General features: G+C 44.9%; 1 protein-coding gene across 6 annotated transcripts in view; it reads left to right on the forward strand.

The window, feature by feature from the left end:
- IFT52 (intraflagellar transport 52) overlaps positions 1-20,374 on the forward strand; it is a 62,996-nt gene that overhangs the window by 14,251 nt on the left and 28,371 nt on the right. For 4 of the 6 annotated variants that reach the window (XR_004431234.1, XM_033186458.1, XM_033186463.1 and 1 more), the window contains 4 exons: positions 368-439; positions 9,033-9,159; positions 15,296-15,382; positions 17,245-17,313. Coding sequence is in view for 5 of the 6 variants with exons in the window: in XM_033186458.1 (XP_033042349.1) it covers positions 368-439; positions 9,033-9,159; positions 15,296-15,382; positions 17,245-17,313 (355 nt within the window). In the remaining variant the exon portion in view is untranslated. Of the gene's footprint in view, positions 1-367; positions 585-9,032; positions 9,160-15,295; positions 15,383-17,244; positions 17,314-20,374 lie in introns of all 6 variants that reach the window. The other 2 variants (XM_033186462.1, XM_033186460.1) reach the window with 2 other exon arrangements.

Here is a 20,374-nt window from a genome sequence, read left to right on the forward strand (position 1 = left end):
ATCTCTTCTCACACATTCTTTTCACTGCCCCTTCTTCTTTCTTTTTTTATGTTATTATAATTTATTTTACTATGTTACTACTCATTCATCAAATTATTTTTCTTCATCTTTTGAAACTTACTTCACATTCAACTTATTTTTTATTTATATATATATATGTATGTATATATATATGTATTTTTTGAGACAGAGTCTTGCTGTGTTGCTCAGGCTGGAATGCAGTGGTGGGAACACAGTTCACTGCAGCCTTAACCTCCCAGGCTTAAGCAATCCTCCCACCTTAGCCTCATATTTACTGTACTATTGAATACAGTGTGAAATTCTCAAATTTTTTTTGTTTACTAGATTTTAATTTTTCTTCTTCAAGGGAAATTAGCCGAGCTGCAGGAAAGGCTGTGCCTGGGATCATTGATGAGGAAAGCAGTGGAAACAATGCCCAGTGAGTGTGTTTTCTGATGCCACATGAGGAGGATGTATCATTTTGAAGAGTCTTCTTTTTCAAAATGAAAAGAGCTTTTGTTTCTGGTTACAAAAATAATCAGAATTTGAACAGTTCAAGAGGAAAAAAGTAGAAGCTCTGCACTGTAAGTCCATGCTCCTCACCCTGAAGGTAGTCTTAGTAATATAGTATGTAGGCCTGGCACGGTGGCTCACGCCTGTAATTCCAGTACTTTGGGAGGCCGAGGCGGGTGTCACCTAAGGTCAGGAGTTCGAGATGAGCATAACCAACATGGCAAAATCCCATCTCTACTAAAAATACAAAAATTAGCCAGGTGTGGTGGTGTGCGCCTGTAGTCCCAGCTACTCGGGAGGCTGAGACAGGAGAATCATTTGAAACCTGGAGGCGGAGGTTGCAGTGAGCCGAGATTGCGCCACTGCGCTCCACCCTCGGCAACAGAGCAAGACTCCATCAGTATAGTGTTTAGATTTCTAGGGTTTTTTTTTTTCCATATTTAAAGTTATAGGTAAGTACCACTTCCTTTTTAATGACTGGATTAAATTGCATAAATCCCAATTTATCTAACCAACTCTCTATTATTGGACATTTAAGTAGTTTATAATGTTTTTCTTTAATAATACCACCTGATATTTGTCAAGCATTGACTGTGTGACAGGCATGTATGACCTCATTTAATCCTTACAACTCTGGAAAGTTAGAGATAAGATACAGAGACATAATTGCCCAAATGCACATGACTACTCTGTGTCAGAACTTAGATGCAGACATAGGAAGTCTGTTCTAGAGGCTGCACTCTTAACTTCTGTTCTGTATTATTGTTATGAACAATTTTATAGCCAAGTGTGGTAGCTTACTCCTGTAATCCCAGCACTTTGGGAGGCCAAGGCGAGTGGATCACCTGAGGTCAGGAGTTTGAAACCAGCCTGGCTAACATGGTGAAACCCCATCTCTACTAAAAATAGAAAATTTAGCTGGGCGTGGTGGTGGCCACCTATAATCCCAGCTACTCAGGAGGCTGAGGCAGGAGAATCACTTGAACCTGGGAGGCGGAGGTTGCAGTGAGCTGCCATCGCACCTCTGCACTCTAGCCTGGGGGACAGAGGGAGACTTCATCTTTTTTTTTTTTTTTTTTTTTTGAGGCGGAGTCTCGCTCTGTCGCCCGGACTGGAGTGCAGTGGCCGGATCTCAGCTCACTGCAAGCTCCGCCTCCTGGGTTTACGCCATTCTCCTGCCTCAGCCTCCCGAGTAGCTGGGACTACAGGCGCCCGCCACCTCGCCCAGCTAGTTTTTTTTGTATTTTTTTAGTAGAGACGGGGTTTCACCGTGTTCGCCAGGATGGTCTCGATCTCCTGACCTCGTGATCCGCCCGTCTCGGCCTCCCAAAGTGCTGGGATTACAGGCTTGAGCCACCGTGCCCGGCCGAGACTTCATCTTAAAAAAAATTGTTTATATTTGTTATTATAAATAATAAAGGACAAATGAACATCTTTTTTTTTTTTTTTTTTTGGACGGAGTCTCACTTTGTCACCCAGTCTGGAGTACAGTGGCATGATCTCAGCTCACTGCAACCTCCACCTCCCAGGTTCAAGTGGTTCTCCTGCCTCAGCCTCCCATGTAGCTGGGATTACAGGTGCCTACCACCACACCCAGCTCATTTCTGTATTTTTAGTAGAGATGAGGTTTCACCATGTCAGTCAGGCTGGTCTTGAACTCCTGACCTCAGGTGATCCACCTGCCTCAGCCTTCCGAAGTGCTGGGATAAGTGAACATCTTCGTATGTACAGTTTTGTGCACTTGTGGTAGTATTTTTTAGGGTAAATTTCTCAGCATTGAAATTTCTGGGTCAGAGGTCTTCCAACAGATGGGTTACCAAATGTAATGTATTACCAGATGTCTCTCAGGGAGGTGGTACCACTTACAGTCCCTATGAGCACACCCCTTTTTCCTCTCTTGCCAGCACAGAGTATTCTAGTAAACATGGTATCTGTTTCTTTAAATTTGCATTTTAAAAATTATTAGTGCATAGGATGACCCTTAAAGACTACTGGCTGATTGTATTTCTTCTGTGAATTTCATGTTCACTGCTTTTTGGCCATTTTTCTGTTGATGGTTTGTCTTTTTGCCTTCATTTATAATGCCTCCGTACTTTGAAATATTTTACCCAATAAAAATTGACATTTTTATGTAATTAAAGCATGTTACAAAGTTTTAGTAGTGAAAATAATGTGGTCCGGGTACTGTGGCTCACCCCTATAATCCCATCACTTTGGGAGGCTGAGGCAGGCAGATCACTTGAGCTCAGGAGTTCAAGACCAGCTTGGGCAACATAGTGAAACCCCGTCTTTGTAAAAAAAATACAAAAATTTAGCCGGGCATTGGTGGCTTGCACCTGTATTCCCAGCTACACGGGAGACTGAGGCTGGAGAATTGCTGAGCCTGGGAAGCAGAGGTGGCAGTGAGCTGAGATCACGCCACTGCACTCCAGCCTGGGTGACAGATGAGACCCTGTCTCAAAAAATATGTAAATAAAATGAAATTTTAAAATAAAATAATGTGATTGGCTGTGTGCAGTGGCTCACACCTATAATCTCAGCACTTTGGGAGGTCGAGATGGGCCGATGGGTTGAGACAGAGAGTTCAAGACCAGTCTGGGCAACATAGTGGGACCCTGTCTCTACAAAAAAAAAGAAAACTTTTAAAAATTAGCCATATGTGGTGGCACACACCCATAGTCCCAGCTACTCTGGAGGCAGAGGCAAGAGGATTGCTTGAACCCAGAAGGTCGAGGCTGCAGTGAGTCGTGATCATGCCACTATACTCTAGCCTGGGTGACAGAGCAAGACTGTCCCAAATAAATAAATAAAATAAAATAAGATGTGGTTGTAGTCCAGAAATAGTTAAAAGAAAATAAATAATACAGAATAAAATTAGACCAAAAACATATATGGAGGGTGGGAGTTATTTGTGTATAGTAAAAGTGGCATTTCAAATATTAGACATGGATGGCATAATTCTGGATAACCATTTGGAGAAATAGTTTCATTTTCATACTACACCCCAAAATGTATTATGGATAGGCTAAAATTTTTAATATTAAAAATGAAAGCATATGCCAGCCGCAGTGGCTCATGCCTGTAATCCCAGCACTTTGGGAGGCTGAGGCAGGTGGATCACGAGGTCAGGAGTTCAAGACCTGCCTGGCCAATATGGTGAAACCCTGTCTGTACTAAAAATAGAAAAATTAGGCTGGGTGCAGTGGTTCACACCTGTAATCCCACCACTTTGGGAGGCCGAGGTGGGCGGCACCTGAGATCAGGCGTTTGAGACCAGCCTGACCAACATGGTGAAACCCCATCTCTATAAAAATACAAAATTAGCCAGGGATGGCCAGGCGCGGTGGCTCAAGCCTGTAATCCCAACACTTTGGGAGGCTGAGACGGGCGGATCACGAGGTCAGGAGATTGAGACCATCCTGGCTAACACGGTGAAACCCCGTCTCTACTAAAAAATACAAAAAGCTAGCCGGGCGAGGTGGCGGGGGCCTGTAGTCCCAGCTACGCGGGAGGCTGAGGCAGGAGAATGGCGTAAACCTGGGAGGCGGAGCTTGCAGTGAGCTGAGATCCGGCCACTGCACTCCAGCCCGGGCGACAGAGCGAGACTCCGTCTCAAAAAAAAAAAAGAAAAATTAGCCAGGGATGGTGGCAGGCACCTGTAATCTCAGCTACTCAGGAAACTGAGACAGGAGAATCACTTGAACCTGGGAGGTGGAAGTTGCAGTGAGCCAAGATCATGCCATTGCACTCCAGCCTGGGCAACAGGAGCGAAACTCTGTCTCAAAAAAAAAAAAAAAAAAATTAGCCTGGCGTGGTGGTGCACGCCTGTAATCCCAGCTACTCGGGAGGCTGAGGCAGAAGAATTGCTTGAACCCAGGAGGCAGAGGTTGCCGTGAGCCGAGATTGCACCACTGCACTCCAGCCTGGGCAAGAGAGCAAGGCTCCATCTCGAAAAAATAAAATAAAAATTAAATTAAATTAAATTAAATTTTAAAAGAAAGCATAGAAGTACTTAAAGAAGCCCAGGTATGATGGCTCATGCCTGTAATCCCAGCACTTTGGGAGACTGAGGCATGAGGCAGGCAGATCACCTGAGGTTAAGAGTTCAAGATGAGCCTGGCCAACCCCCATCTCTACTGAAAAATACAAAACTTAGCCAGACGTGGTGGCACAACCCTGTAATCCCAGCTACTCGGGAGGCTGAGGCAGGAGAATCGCTTGAACCTGGGAGGCGGAGGTTGCAATGAGCTGAGATCGCACCACTGCACTCCAGCCTGGGTGACAGAGCGAGACACCAACTCAAAAAGAAAGAACTCAAAAAAAAAAAAAATACTTAAAAAAATAGGTGAATATTTTAAATTCTTGAAGTAAGGAAGACCTTTCTTAGTAGAATCCAAAGTAATAAGGGTGAATATGTATAGCAATATAATTCACAGTTAATATTTTTGACTGTCAAGAATCAATCTAGGCTGGGTGCTGTGGCTCACACCTGTAATCCCAACACTTTGGGAGGCCGAGGTGGGAGGATCACAAGGTCAGGAGTTAGAGACCAGCCTGGCTAGCACGGTGAAACCCTGTCTCTACTAAAAACAAAACAAAACAACACAACAAAATTAGCTGGGCGTGGTGGCAGGCATCTGTAATCCCAGCTACTCGGGAGGCTGAGGCAAGAGAATGGTGTGAACCTGGGAGGCGTAGCTTGCAGTGAGCCAAGATCGCGCCACTGCACTCCAGCCTGGACGACAGAGCAAGACTCCATCTCAAAAAAAAAAAAAGGAATCAATCTAATTATTTATTTCACTTTGTGTCAGCTCATCCAATTGGTATAGGTAAAGAACTGTAGACTTGGAGTTAGAAGGAATTATTAGAAGTTCCTGATTCCCTCTCTTACTTGCCAAGGGTGATCCAAGGCATAGTAACTGTTAGTGTTTGTTTCCCTATCTGTGTACTGGGAACAATGTTAACCTTACGAAATTGTTGGAGAATTTCAGTGAGGTGATATTTGTGAAAGGGATTTGTAAAGTTTAAAGCAGAGTACCCTACCTGTTGTTGCATTATGACTTTGTAATTAATTATAGTGAAGGGAATATGTCTGGTTGTTCCTTTCCTGGATTATCGAGGAAACACAGCTTCCTGGTAGGCTTTGAGATACGGACTTGTCCTGCGTCGTGCTTTGAAGTATCTTTGCCTGTTGGAGTCTCAGATTCTCCTTTATTCTTATTTCCTATTATGTCCCTTCTCCCTTCTCTCACTCTGCTGTGGCCACACTTTGTTTTCAATCCTTAAGTAAGCGAAGCTCGTACTCATCTTAGGGACTTTACACAAGCTATTCCCTCTTTTAGGAAAACTGTTTCCGAAACTTTTCACTGAGCTAATGTTATTCATTCACATGTGGTTTGGAAAGTTCTGTTTTGGGGATGGGTGTTTAAGTTTATACTAAGTCTTAGCAAAATGTCAGTCTCATTTTCTTTTTTTTTTTTTTTTAGGAGACAGAGTTTCACCCAGGCTGGAGTGCAATGGCACCATCTCATCTCACTACAACCTCCGCCTCCTGGGTTCAAGCAATTCTCCTGACTCCTGAGTAGCTGGGATTACAGATGCCCGCTTCCACACCTGGTTAATTTTTGTATTTTGAGTATAGACGGGGCTTCACCATGTTGGCCAGGCTGGTCTTGAACTCCTAACCTCAGGTGATCCATCTGCCTCAGCCTCCCAAAGTGCTGGGATTACAGGTGTGAGCCACTGTGCCTGGCCTAGTCTCATTGATTTTTTTAGTAGTAATTAAAGAAATAGAGGAGTGTAAATAATAGCAGATAGGCCAGGCACAGTGGCTCACACTTGTAATCCTAGCAGTTTGGGAGGCTGAGGCAGGTGGATCACCTGAGGTCAGGAGTTTGAAACCAGCCTGACCAACGTGGTGAAACCCCATCTCTACTAAAAATACAAAAATTATCCAGGCGTGGTGGTGCGTGCCTGTAATCTCAGCTACTTGGGAGGCTGAGGGATGGGAATTGCCTGAACCCGGGAGGCAGGGGTTTCTGTAAGCTGAGATGGCGCTATTGCACTCTAGCCTGCGCAACGAGCAAAATTCCATCTCAAAATAATAATAATAATAATAGCAGATAGTTTTTATCTTACTTCTCAAGTGTCCATTCTCCCTTATGCCTTGAGAATCACCTTCCATTGATTGCATTTGGGGAAAGTGTTGGGGATAGATGTGCATTGACCTCCATATGACTATTTCTCCGCTCTTTCTTTTCTTTCTCCATGGACAACTGCTTGTTTTCTTCTGCTTCTGGCCCAGAGATCATAGGCTGTAATCCACCTTGCTGGGATACTGCTGAAGTAGGGGTAGAAGGCCGAGTTTGGAGAATGTGGGCCAGGTACCACTTCTCTTTCATCATATGACAACAAAGTCATAGGGTAGATGAGACTTTACTGAAGGAATGGGGAAGATTAACACCAGAGGCAGACTGTGCCCAGTGGTTTATGCTTGTAATTCCAGCACTTTGGGAGGTCAAAGTGGGCAGATTGCCTGAGCTCAGGAGTTCAAGACCAGCCTGGGCAACATGGTGAAACCCCATTTCTACAAAAAATAGAAAAATTAGTTGGTGTGGTGGCATGCACCTATGGTCCCAGCTACTCAGGGCGCTAAGGCAAGAGAATCGCTTGAGCCCAGGAGATTGAGGCTGCAGTGAGCCATGTTCATGCCACTGCACTCCAGCCTGGGCAACAAAGTGATATCCTGTCTTAAAAAACAAAACAATCAGGCCGGGCGCGGTGGCTCAAGCCTGTAATCCCAGCACTTTGGGAGACCGAGACGGGCGGATCACGAGGTTAGGAGATCGAGACCATCCTGGCTAACACGGTGAAACCCCGTCTCTACTAAAAATACAAAAAACTAGCCGGGCGAGGTGGCGGGCGCCTGTAGTCCCAGCTACTCGGGAGGCTGAGGCAGGAGAATGGTGTAAACCCGGGAGGCGGAGCTTGCAGTGAGCTGAGATCCGGCCACTGCACTCCAGCCCGGGTGACAGAGCAAGACTCCGTCTCGCCGGGCGCGGTGGCTCAAGCCTGTAATCCCAGCACTTTGGGAGGCCGAGACGGGCGGATCACGAGGTCAGGAGATCGAGACCATCCTGGCTAATACGGTGAAACCCCGTCTCTACTAAAAATACAAAAACTAGCCGGGCGAGGTGGCGGGCGCCTGTAGTCCCAGCTACTCGGAGGCTGAGGCAGGAGAATGGCGTGAACCCAGGAGGCGGAGCTTGCAGTGAGCTGAGATCTGGCCACTGCACTCCAGTCCGGGCGACAGAGCGAGACTCCGCCTCAAAAAAAAAAAGACTCCGTCTCAAAAAAATAAAAAAATAAAAAAATAAAAAAAAGAACAAAACAATCAAACAAAAACACTGGAGGGAAATAATTTTAAACTTAAGCTAAAAAGAATTTTTGTGGTCTAAAGAAAAAGGGAAATTAAAATCTCTATGAGGTACTCCTCATGGGTGCTTCCATGTTTCTAACCTTATGCTCTGGTCTTGAGATCTCTGTTTCTCTCCATTCTGAGAGCACTTCCTTCAAGCTTTGTGGAGCTCCATCTTTCAGTAAAACCCTCGCCCCTCCTGCATGGATTGGCCTTACCCCAGGATCTGCACCCCCGCCTTTGCTCCTCTATCCCACATCCTCTCCAGGAGTATGTTGCCCCAGGTCAGAACAATTCACTCTAGATAATCTAAGACAAGTCTTTGTTAGGACAGTGGAGAGTAGAAGGGACTGCAAAGCAGATCTGTGTAGAAGTGTCCATCGTAGCGTATATTTATGCCTCCGTCCATGTGACACTCAACTGGTAACATGCCCTTCCAGTGACATTCATTCATTCTTAGATATAGCACCAGCCAAACGTAAGGAAGAAGGACATATTTACCACTAAGATACTAGTATGCAGAGCAGCTGGAGTTCAGTTCTTGGATGAGGCCCCATCCTTTTCCTCCTTCCTCCATCAGGGGCTACTTTAGTTCTCCCAGTTACAGTCATTTCCACTTTCTTATGAATTTACTTTTATGTTTGTTAAAATGCTTTATCAAATGTGTAGCTAGAGTTGTCCCAGTTTTTAAGTTAACAAACCAAAGCTTAGAAAAAATTTTGTGTTTGATAATGAATCAAAGAGTGTTACTCAGCTGAGCGCAGTGGCACACGCCTGTAATCCCATCAGTTTGGGAGGCCGAGGCAGGCATATCACTTGAGGCCAGGAGTTCAAGACCAGCCTGGCCAACATGGTAAAACCCTGGCTCTACTAAAAATACAAAAATTAGCTGGGCGTGATAGCAGGCGCTGAGGCTGGAGAACAGCTTAAACCTGGGAGGCGGAGGCTGCAGTGAGCCAGGATCACACCACTGCACTGCAGCCTGGGGGACAGAGTGAGACTGTTTCAAAAAAGCGTGTTACCGAAGAAACATTGAGATTATTTTCAGAATTTTTGTATTCATATTTTTAAAATTTGAATGTGTTTCTTTAATTTCTTACAGGGCTCTCACCTTTGTGTATCCTTTTGGTGCCACATTGAGTGTCATGAAACCAGCAGTGGCTGTTCTGTCTACAGGTTCTGTCTGCTTCCCACTTAACAGACCCATTCTGGCTTTCTATCACTCAAAGGTACAGCCTTTCTTAAATGTGGGTATAGATATTATTTTTATTGTTGAAATAATAAAAACTACCTGACCATTTCCAGAAGGCTTTTACATATTTTCTCATTGGTCATCCTGCCAGTCCTGTAAAGTAGTATCTCAGCTATATACATTTTGCTTATGGGGAAACAGTGGATTGTCCAGTAATTGATGAAGTTAAGGCCTAAACCTAGCTCCTTTTTTTTTTTTTTGAGACGGAGTCTCACTGTCACTCAGGCTGGAGTGCAGGGGCGCGATCTCGGCTCACTGCAAGCTCTGCCTCCCCGGGCTCACGCCATTCTCCTGCCTCAGCCTCCCCAGTAGCGGGGACTACAGGCGCCTGCCACCATGCCCGGCTAATTTTTTTTTTTTGTATTTTTAGCAGAGACGGGGTTTCACCATGTTAGCCAGGATGGTCTCGATCTCCTGACCTCGTGATCTGCCCGCCTCATTATTATTCTTTTTTTTTTTTTTTTTTTTTTTTTTTTGAGACGGAGTCTTGCTCTGCCACCCAGGCTGGAGTGCAGTGGCCGGATCTCAGCTCACTGCAAGCTCCGCCTCCCGGGTTTACGCCATTCTCCTGCCTCAGCCTCCCGAGTAGCTGGGACTACAGGCGCCCGCCTCGTCGCCCGGCTAGTTTTTTGTATTTTTAAGTAGAGACAGGGTTTCACCGTATTAGCCAGGATGGTCTCGATCTCCTGACCTCATGATCCGCCCGTCTTGGCCTCCCAAAGTGCTGGGATTACAGGCTTGAGCCACCGCGCCCGGCCCTCATTATTATTCTTAACCCAAAGCTTTTCCACTATAGCATAAGGCTACCTGTATTATAACTTTTAAAATAACTTTTTTTTTTTTCTGATCCCATGGCAGCATATTGATTAAAGTAACTTTTAATCCTGTCTGTGACTATGGGCTGTACCCTCAGTGTAAAGAGAATACATTCAGGAACAGATGGAGTTAACATATTACATATTACACAAAATAGCACAGAATTATGTCGCTGTTATTTTAGTTTATCCTAGGAAAATATATCAGAAAACTATTTTTCCATTTATTATCCTAGAGACCCCATGGAAATGTGGGCACAGCTAGTCCCAGGCAGTGACCCAACATCCCATTGCCTTTCGTTTTCTTTCTTTCTTTTTTTGTGAGATGGAGTCTCGCTGTGTTGTGCAGGCTGGAGTGCAGTGGTGTGGTCTCGGCTCACTGCACCCTCCGCCTCCCAGGTTCAAGCAATTCTCCTCCCTCAGCCTCCCGAGTAGCTGGGATTACAGGTGCCTGCCACCACGCATGCCTAATTTTTTTGTTTTGGGGAGAGATGGGGTTTCACTATGGTGGCCAGGCTGATCTCGAACTCCTGACCTCAAGTGATCTGCCCACCTCGGCCTCTCAAAGTGCTGGGATTACAGGCATGAGCTCTGTTGCCCAGGCTGGAGTAGAAGGGTGCAATCTTAGCTCACTGCAATCTCCGCCTCCCGGGTTCAAGCGATTCTCCCGCCTCAGCTTCCTGAGTAGCTGGGATTACAGGCCTGTACCACCACACCCTGCTAATTTTTGTATTTTTAGTAGAGATGGGGATTTACCGTGTTGCCTAGGCTGGTCTTGAACTTCTGAGCTCAGGCAATCCGCCCACCTTGGCCTCCCAAAGTGCTAGTAGGATTACAGGCATGAGCCACTGTGCCCAGCCCCCACTGAGTTTTAATTCACATTTTGCTGAATTTACCTTCATCTGTCCCCTAAGACAGAATTCACCAGCTGATCTGCTCATTTTTTCCTAGGGAACTCGATGTCTCTAGCTTTAACAATCCTATTTTTTTTTGTGGTACCTAGGAATTAGCTTTCCCTCCTTATTTAAAAGCTCTTGGGCCGGGCGTGGTGGCTCACGCCTGTAATCCCAGCACTTTGGGAGGCCAAGGCAGGTGGATCACAAGGTCAGGAGATGAAGACCATCCTGGCCAACATGGTGAAACCCCCTCTCTACTAAAAGTACAAAAATTAGCTGGGTGTGGTGGCACGTGCCTGTAATCCCAGCTACTCAGGAGGCTGAGGCACGAGAATCACTTGAACCCAGGAGGTTGCAGTGAGCCGAGATCATGCCACTGCACTCCAGCCTGGAAACAGTGAGACTCCGTCTCAAAGAAAAAAAATTGAAAAATTAGCCAGGCATGGTGGCAGACTATGTAACATTTGCTTTTAATGTGGTACAAGTCAGAGTTTTTTTAACCAATTTTTAAAAAATGTATGGAATGTGTGTATTTATATCTCCTGACATCTCTGGCTTAGGGTAATTCTTTTCCTAGGGAAATTATAACTATGCCTGTTCCCTGTATGTGATGTAGCTAGAAAAACCGATTTCATTTTGTAGTTTTACTATTGAACTGGTTTTCTCATTACAAAAGTAGTATGTGCTCATTGTTGGGCTGGGTGTGGTGGCTCACAACTGTAATCCCAGCACTTTGGGAGGTCAAGGCGGGCGAATCACTTGAGGTCAGGAGTTCGAGACTAGCCTGGCCAACATAGTGAAACCCTATCTCTACTAAAAATATAAAAATATTAGCCCAGCATGATGGTGAGTGCCTGTAATCGCAGCTACTCCAGAGACTGAGGCAAGAGAATCACTTGAACCCTGGAAGTGGAGGTTGCAGTGAGCCAAGATCATGCCACTGCACTCCAGCCTGGGCAGTGGAGCAAGACACTGTCGCCAAAAAAAAAAAAAAAAGATAATATTGTAGAAATGTTACAATAATTGTAGAAAAATTGAACAATACAGAGATAAAGCAGAAGAAAAAAATTCCCCCATTGCACTACTCCAAGACTCTAAGACAGCCCAGGTTGACATATTATTCACTCTCTCCCACTTTTGCTTTGCCTTATTTTTATTTATTTGCCTCACAAGCTTTAAAGTAGAATAGCTATATAATTTATGCTATAGGTCAGGTGTGGTGGCTCATGCCTATAATCTTAGCACTTTGAGAGATTAAGGAGGTAGGATCACTTGTGGCCAGGAGTTTGAGACCAGCCTTGGCAACATAACAAGACCTGTCTCTACAAAAAAAGTTAACTGAGTGTGGTGGTGTGCTCCTGTAGTCCTGGCTACTTGGAAGGCTGAAGCAGGAGGCTCACTTGAACCCAGGAGTTCGAGGCTACAGTGAGCCATGATTGTGCCACTGCACTCCACCCTGGGAGACAGAGTGAAACCCTGTCTCTAAAAATGGAAAAAAAAGGCCGGGCGCGGTGGCTCAAGCCTGTATCCCAGCACTTTGGGAGGCCGAGACGGGCGGATCACGAGGTCAGGAGATCGAGACCATCCTGGCTAACATGGTGAAACCCCGTCTCTACTAAAAATACAAAAAAAAACTAGCCGGGCGACATGGCGGGCGCCTGTAGTCCCAGCTGCTTGGGAGGCTGAGGCAGGAGAATGGCGTAAACCCAGGAGGCGGAGCTTGCAGTGAGCTGAGACCCGGCCACTGCACTCCAGCCTGGGCGGCAGAGCAAGACTCCGTCTCAAAAAAAAAAAAAAAAAAAAAAAAATGGAAAAAAATTATAGTATACTTTTTTTTTAACCAAATGATTTGTTGGAAGCATTTTCCCATGTTACTGAAGACCCTTTATAATATTATAGAAATTTAACTGCCGAAGAAGGTTCCATCATTCTGAATTACTTTTTTGTGAACATTTAGATTTATTTCTAATTTTTTGTGACTTTAACTATACAACTGTGCATAGAATTTTTTATGTTTCAGACTGCTTTTGTTGCATATGTTAATAGTTTCAACAACAATGTGTGAAAGAACTTATTTCACTAAAATTTGACCAGCACTGTTTATATCATTTTTTCATATTTATTTATCTGATAGGCAAAAGTACTTTGTTTTTTTTTTTTTTTTTTTTTTTTGAGACGGAGTCTCGCTCTGTCGCCTGGGCTGGAGTGCAGTGGCTAGTTCTTAGCTCACTGCAAGCTCCACCTCCCGGGTTCCCACCATTCTCCTGCCTCAGCCTCCCGAGTAGCTGGGACTACAGGCGCCCGCCACCTCGCCTGGCTAGATTTTGTATTTTTTGGTAGAGACGGGGTTTCACCGTGTTAGCCAGGATGGTCTCGATCTCCTGACCTCGTGATCCGCCCATCTCGGCCTCCCAAAGTGCTGGGATTACAGGCTTGAGCCACCGCGCCTGGCCAGTACTTTGTTTTTATTTGTTAAAAATTACAAGTATTGAAAATCTTTCTTATTAACCAGTTGTTATTTTATGACTCATGCTTGTGCCTTAGTTTTCTTTCTTTCTTTCTTTCTTTTTTTTGAGATGGAGTCTCACTGTGTCTGTCGCCCAGGCTGGGGTGCAGTGGTGTGATTTTGGTTCACTGCAACCTCCACTTCCCAGATTCAAGTGATTCTCGTGCCTCAGCTTCCTGAGTAGTTGAGATTACAGGCATGCACCACCATGCCTGGCTAATTTTTGTATTTTTAGTAGAGACGGGGTTTCGCCATCTTGGCCAGGCTGGTCTCAAACTCCTGACCTCAAGTGATCCACCCGCCTCGCTCTCCTAAAGTGCTGGGATTACAAGCGTGAGCCACTGTGCCCAGCCTTGCCTTAGCTTTCTTTGAGACTGAATCTTACTCTGTTGCCCAGGCTGGAGTGCAGTGGCACGATCTCAGCTCACTGCAACGTCGCCTCCCAGGTTCAAGCAATCATCCCGCCACAGCCTCCCAAGTAGCTGTGGGAGTACAGGTGCATGCCACCACCCCCAACTAATTTTTGTATTTCTAGTGGAGACAGGGTTTTGCCTCCCATGTTGGCTAGGCTGGTCTCAAATTACTGATCTCAGGGCGATCTGCCCACCTCGGCCTCCCAAAGTGCTGGGATCACAGGTGTGAGCCACCGTGCCCGGCCTGCCTTAGCTTTCTATTTGGATCTTACTTAAATACTTTTTTTTTTTTTTTGGTACCCATAGGTATCTTTAACTGTACACACTGTCTTTGAGTTTATCTTTTTTTCCCTTTAAAATTATGATCTTCATTTATAAGATAAATAACAATGGGAAAATGCTGTAGAACCAATTTATTTATTTATTTATTTATTTATTTAATTTTTAGAGACAGGGACTCGCTCTGTTTCCCAGGCTGGAGTGCAGTGGTGCAGTCATAGCTCATTGTAACCTCGAGCTCCTGGGCTCAAGTGGTTCTCCTGCCCCAGCTTCCCAAGTAGCTAGTACTACAGGTATGCCTCACCACACCCAACTAATGTAGAATTAATTTATGTTAGTTTTTGTTTAAAGCCAAATAGAAAAATACAGAAGTATCTAAAATGAAAGGCAGGTTAAAACGTAGTAGTTCTTATAATTGGTATTTCTTTTTTTTTTTTTTTGAGATGGAGTCTGACTCTGTCACCCAGGCTGAAGTGCAGTGGTGTGATCTCAGCTCACTGCAACCTCCGCCTCGCAGGTTCAAGTGATTCTCCTGCCTCAGCCTCCTGAGTAGCTGGGACTACAGGCACATGCTACCACACCCGGCTGATTTTTTTTTTATTTTTAGTAGAGACGGTGGTTTCACCATGTCGAGGTTTCACCATGTTGGCCAGGCCGATTTTGAACTCCTGACCTCAGATGATCCGCCCACCTCATCCTCCCAAAGTGTTGGGATTACAGGCTGAGCCACTGCGCCTGGCCTATAGTTGATATTTCTAAACTTTAAAATCTGGTCGTGGGCCAGGCACGGTGGCTCATGCCTGTAATCCCAGCACTTTGGGAGGCCGAGGCGGGCAGATCATGAGGTCAGGAGATCGAGACCATCCTGGCTAACACGGTGAAACCCCGTCTCTACTAAAAATACAAAAATTAGCCAGGCACGGTGGTGGGCGCCTGTAGTCCCAGTTACACGGGAGGCTGAGGCAGGAGAATGGCGTGAACCCGGGAGATGGAGCTTGCAGTGAATGGAGATCGCACCACTGCACTCCAGCCTGGCCGACAGAGCGAGACTCTCTCTCAAAAAAAAAAAAAAAATCTGGGTGTGATTTGGCACTCTTCAGTATATAAGACAGTTGCTAGCATGATTCTGATAAGTGTCTGGGGACTAGGATACATGAGATGCATCTTGGGATTTGAGTATCTGACCCTGCTTTGTCATCAATAGAATCAAGGTGGGAAGCTGGCAGTGCTTGGCTCATGTCACATGTTCAGTGATCAGTATTTGGACAAAGAAGAAAACAGCAAAATCATGGTAAGCTTTTTCTTTCATCACATTAATGTACAATGTGTAAGTATTATTTTCATGTCATTTTAAAAAATACTGGTAAGTTTATTTGCTCATTTAAAACCAGCTACTCAGAACCCAGTCTATGCCAGGCACTGAGAATACAAAGTTGAGTCAGGCATAGTCCCTGCTTTGGAAAAGTTTGTAATCCATTGAGAGAGAGGGAGACAAATTAGTAAACCCAGAAGGGTGTTTCTGAGCATGTCAGAAGGGGTGGGAGCTGAGCCTGGAGAAGCAGAGAGGAACAAGCTCAACAGCAGTATCACATGTAAGACCAAGGAGCTTGAACTTGATGCTGAAAGCCACAGGGAGCCCTTGGGTTTTCAGCAGCCTTGGGCATAGCCAGGTCTGTGTTTCTTCTTTTTGTTGTTGTTATTGTTTATGAAATAACTTCTGGAATGTTTTGGAAAGATTTTTCTGTCAGTTGTGTGGAAGGTGGAAAGGAGGAGGCAGCCTAGAGCCAGTTAGGAAGGCGGTGGTGTCACCAGGCAAGGAGGAATGGGGACCTGAGTATCGGCAGTGAAGGTGTGCGTGGAGAGGAGGGGCCGGTGGCATGGAATGGGAATTAGGAAGGGTCCTGTAGAGGACCACTCACTGACTGATGTGGCAAATAAAGACATTGCAATTTTGTCAAAAAAACACCAAGGGAACATGTCTTATGGAGGATGGCAGAGTGGGGAAGCACATGTCTGTACAGCACGTGTCACAGCTGTCCATTGGTGATTCCAGTGAGAGAAAGAAATGCCCGCCAAACTTTTTCCTTCATAAAATAGATTACTTCAGCCTTATAATTGTTATATTGGGAGATTGATTAAGATCTTATTTCTGTGGAATTTACATGAAGTTTCGATGTCTCTAGATACATTATGGGAGATCTAGATATTCTACTTTTTTTTTTTTTTTTTGACATGGAGTCTCTCTCTGTTGCCCAGGCTGGAGTGCAATGGCGCCATCTTGGCTCACTGCCACCTCCGCCTCACGGGTTCAAGCGATTCTCCTGCCTCAGCCTCCTGAGTAGCTGGGATTACAGTCATGCGCCACCACACCAGGCTAATTGTTGTATTTTTAGTAAAGACAGGGTTTCACCATGTTGGCCAGGCTGGTCTGGAACTCCTGACTTCAGGTGATCCATCCGCCTCAGCCTCCCAAAGTGCTGGGATTGCAGGCATGAGCCACCATGCCCAGCCTAGGTATTCTGCTTTTCAAAAGTTTTAATTTCAGACTGGCATCACAGTAAACAGGGATTAATTCAGGATTGTGAACAAATGTTAATAAATTTTAGTTTGTGGCTAGAGGTTAGAGTGCTTAAAGATAAATTATAAATTTCTGATAATAAAAGTTGCATTATGCTGGGCACAGCAGCTCATGCCTAGAATCCCACCACGTTGGGAGGCCGAGACAGGCGGATCACCTGAGATCAGGAGTTTGAGGCCAGCCTGACCAACATGGTGAAACCCCATCTACTAAAAATACAAAAATCAGCCGGGCCTGGTGGCAGGCGCCTGTAATCCCAGCTACTCGGGAGGCTGAGACGGGAGAATCGTTTGAACCCAGGAGGCAGAGGTTGCAGTGAGCCGAGATCATACCACCACACTCCAACCTGGGCAACAGAGCGAGACTCTGTCTCAAAAAAGAAAATGAATAAAAAGTTGCATTAGGGTGAAGAAAACCTTTGAGTTCTCATATGATTTCAAGGCTGGCTACCCTTTTCTGAATCACTGCTTTAATCTTTTTTCCTTTATCATTTTTCTTGATTTAATTCTCTAGTCCTGACCTTCAGCTTTTTCAAATAACCAACTGTCCTAATTATGTACTTTTTTTTTTTTTAGGATGTTGTTTTCCAGTGGCTCACGACAGGAGACATCCACCTAAACCAGATTGATGCTGAAGACCCGGAGGTAGACACTGCGATTATTAGAAACTTTTAAATGAAAAATGAGTCGAGCTTCTCAGTATCACTTCTAACAGCTCAACAGGAATACATGTCTGTCTTACCTCATCTGTAAGACAAATGGAAAGAAAGGATGATTTTGGGGGGGATGAAGGCCATATTGTAAAAAATAAGTCAATAAACAAAATATGTAATTAATCATAGAATTAATTGGAGGGGAACATACATACATGCAGTATGTATATAAATTAGAATTTAAATTACGGGCACTCTGGCCCAAACTTTCAAAATGAGCATCTGCAGAAAAATACTTTTTTCAGAAGTATGGAATTTTCTCATAAAGAAACAAAGACTATCAGAATTTATGTTGTAAACTATAATTTTGTCACCTTTAGATTTAACAATTCTAAAGGCATTATGATAATATTCATCAGACAAGCGAGAGTGGTGAAACCAGCACAGTGAAATCACCACTGGCTCTTGGTGAACCTTATACAGGTTCTTTCTGACCATTTTTCATCCTAGTTTTCTTTGTTTTTTAAAAAAATTTATTGTATTGTATTGAGATGGAGTTTCGCTCTGTTGACAAAGGCTGGAGTGTAGTGGCGCAATCTCAGCTCACTGCAACCTCTGTCTCCTGTCCAAGTGATTCTCCTGCCTCAGCCTCCTGAGTAGCTGGGATTACAGACGTGAACCACCATGCCTGGCTAATATTTGTATTTTTAGTAGAGGCAGGGTTTCACCATTTTGACGAGGCTGGTCTCAAACCCCTGACCTCAAATGATCCACCTGCCTCAGCTTCCCAAAGTGCTGGGATTACAGGCGTGAGCCTCTGGGCCCCGCCTTCTGGTTTTCTTATCTGTGAACAGGGGATGCTAATACCTGTGTTCTCTACCTCACAGGATGATTATGCGGGCTAAGTTAATAGATGGTAATGTGTCAGGCATTGTATGCCATATACTTCCACATAAGTCATTTTATTTAATCCTCTCAACTGCCCTGGGAGGCAGGTGGTCTTATTCTCATTTTATAGATGAGGAAACTGAAATCCTTCAAGATCTCAGTGTGCTCAAATGGCAGGCAAGTGCAGAGCTAGGATCCAAATCCAGGTCTCCTAATTCAAACTCTACTTACCCTACAGTTGTTTCTCTATTTCTTTTTTTTTTTTTTTTTTGAGATGGAGTCTCGCTCTGTTGCCCAGGCTAGAGTGCAGTGGCCGGATCTCAGCTCACTGCAAGCTCCGCCTCCCGGGTTCATGCCATTCTCCTGCCTCAGCCTCCCGAGTAGCTGGGACTACAGGCGCCTGACACCTCGCCCGGCTGGTTTTTTTTGTAATTTTTTTTTTTAGTAGAGATGGGGTTTCACCGTGTTAGCCAGGATGGTCTCGATCTCCTGACCTCGTTATCCGCCTGGCTCGGCCTCCCAAAGTGCTGGGATTACAGGCTTGAGCCACCGTGCCCGGGCTGTTTCTCTATTAAACTCTGAAATGTCAGGAAAATAATTTCCTGGCCATTGGTCATAGGAGGTAGGTGAGAAGACAGTCAAAGATGGCTGTCCACTGACTGCTTCCTCCCTCACCTAGGGACATGGCTTCTCAGACTGATTTGGGTCAGGAAACAGGAGAGCTGCATGTCTAAAGTATTTCCTCATATGGAAACATTAAGCATATGGATATTTTGCCTCATTATTTAAGTGTAATATATTTAACTACTCACGGCCAGTTGCGGTGGCTCACGCCTGTAATCCCAGAACTTTGGGAGGCTGAGGCGGGTGGATCACGAGGTCAGGAGATTGAGGCCATCCTGGCTAACATGGTGAAACCCTGTTTCTACTAAAAAATAAAAAAATAAAAAAAATTAGCCAGGCGTGGTGGCGAGCGCCTGTAGTCCCAGCTACTCAGGAGGCTAAGGCAGGAGAATGGCATGAACCGAGATTGCGCCACTGCACTCCAGCCTGGGTGACAGAGTGAGACTCGTCTCAAAAAAATATATATATGTGTGTGTGTGTGTGTATATGTATACATACATGTGTGTATGTGTGTGTATATATGTATACATACATATGTGTATGTGTGTGTATATAGGTGTATACATATGTGTGTATGTATACATGTATATATATGTATACATATATATATTTAACCACTCTCCTGTTGGCAGGCATTTAGGTTTTCCTGGTCTTTTACTGTCGCTAGTCCACAGCATGTGTCATGACTGGGGGCTCTCAGCAATGCTGGAGGGATGTCTTTGGCTAGGGGAGAAGAACTGGTATCTAGTGTACCGGTGGAGGAACTGTCTGTACTAGTGTCGCAGGTACTCTGGCATGTACCAGGAGGAAAGAAGCAGATAGGGCCTGGATGCTAGGGGGTAGGTACATGTTATGGTGGAAGCTTGCGGACTTTCTTTCATGATTTCCTCTATTTTCTTACTAAAATAGAAAATAGGGTCATTGCTAAAATGGTGAAAAGGAAAACCATTTTTTTTTTTTTTGAGACAAAGTCTTACTCTGTCACCCAGGCTGGTGTGAAGTGGTTTGATCATGGCTCACTGCAGTGTTGACCTCCTGGGCTCAGGTGATCCTCCCACCTCAGCCTCCTAAGTAGCTGAGACTACAGGCACACACCACCATGCTCAGCTAAATTTTTTTGTATTTTTGTAGTGACAGGGTTTTGCCATATTGCCCAGGCTGGTCTCCGACTCCTGGGCTCAAGCGATCCACTCACCTCAGCCTCCCAAAGTGTTGTGGGTGTGAGCCACTGCACCCAGCTGGGAAAACCATTTTCATGGCTGAACTGAAAAAAGGGGAGTATTGTCTAGAAGAATGGGAAAGTGGGTAGACTACAGAGATGTAGTTTATTGCTGAGTGCTCAAGATCAGAGATCATGAAATTAAAAGACCAGTTGACAGGATTGTGTGTTTCTCCAGCTGTGTTCAGCTATGTGAGTACTGGTGTAATTGGAGAGTTGGATTTAGCCAGTACTGGGGTTTAGCCAAGTTAATTTTGTTCCTCTTTCCACATAAATTAGCTTATTTAAGGTTTAGTGGTCAGTGATCATGAACAGTAAAATT

This window comes from Trachypithecus francoisi, unplaced genomic scaffold, assembly GCF_009764315.1.
Source record: "Trachypithecus francoisi isolate TF-2019V2 unplaced genomic scaffold, Tfra_2.0 Lachesis_group21, whole genome shotgun sequence".
In the NCBI taxonomy this organism is placed as follows: domain Eukaryota; kingdom Metazoa; phylum Chordata; class Mammalia; order Primates; family Cercopithecidae; genus Trachypithecus; species Trachypithecus francoisi.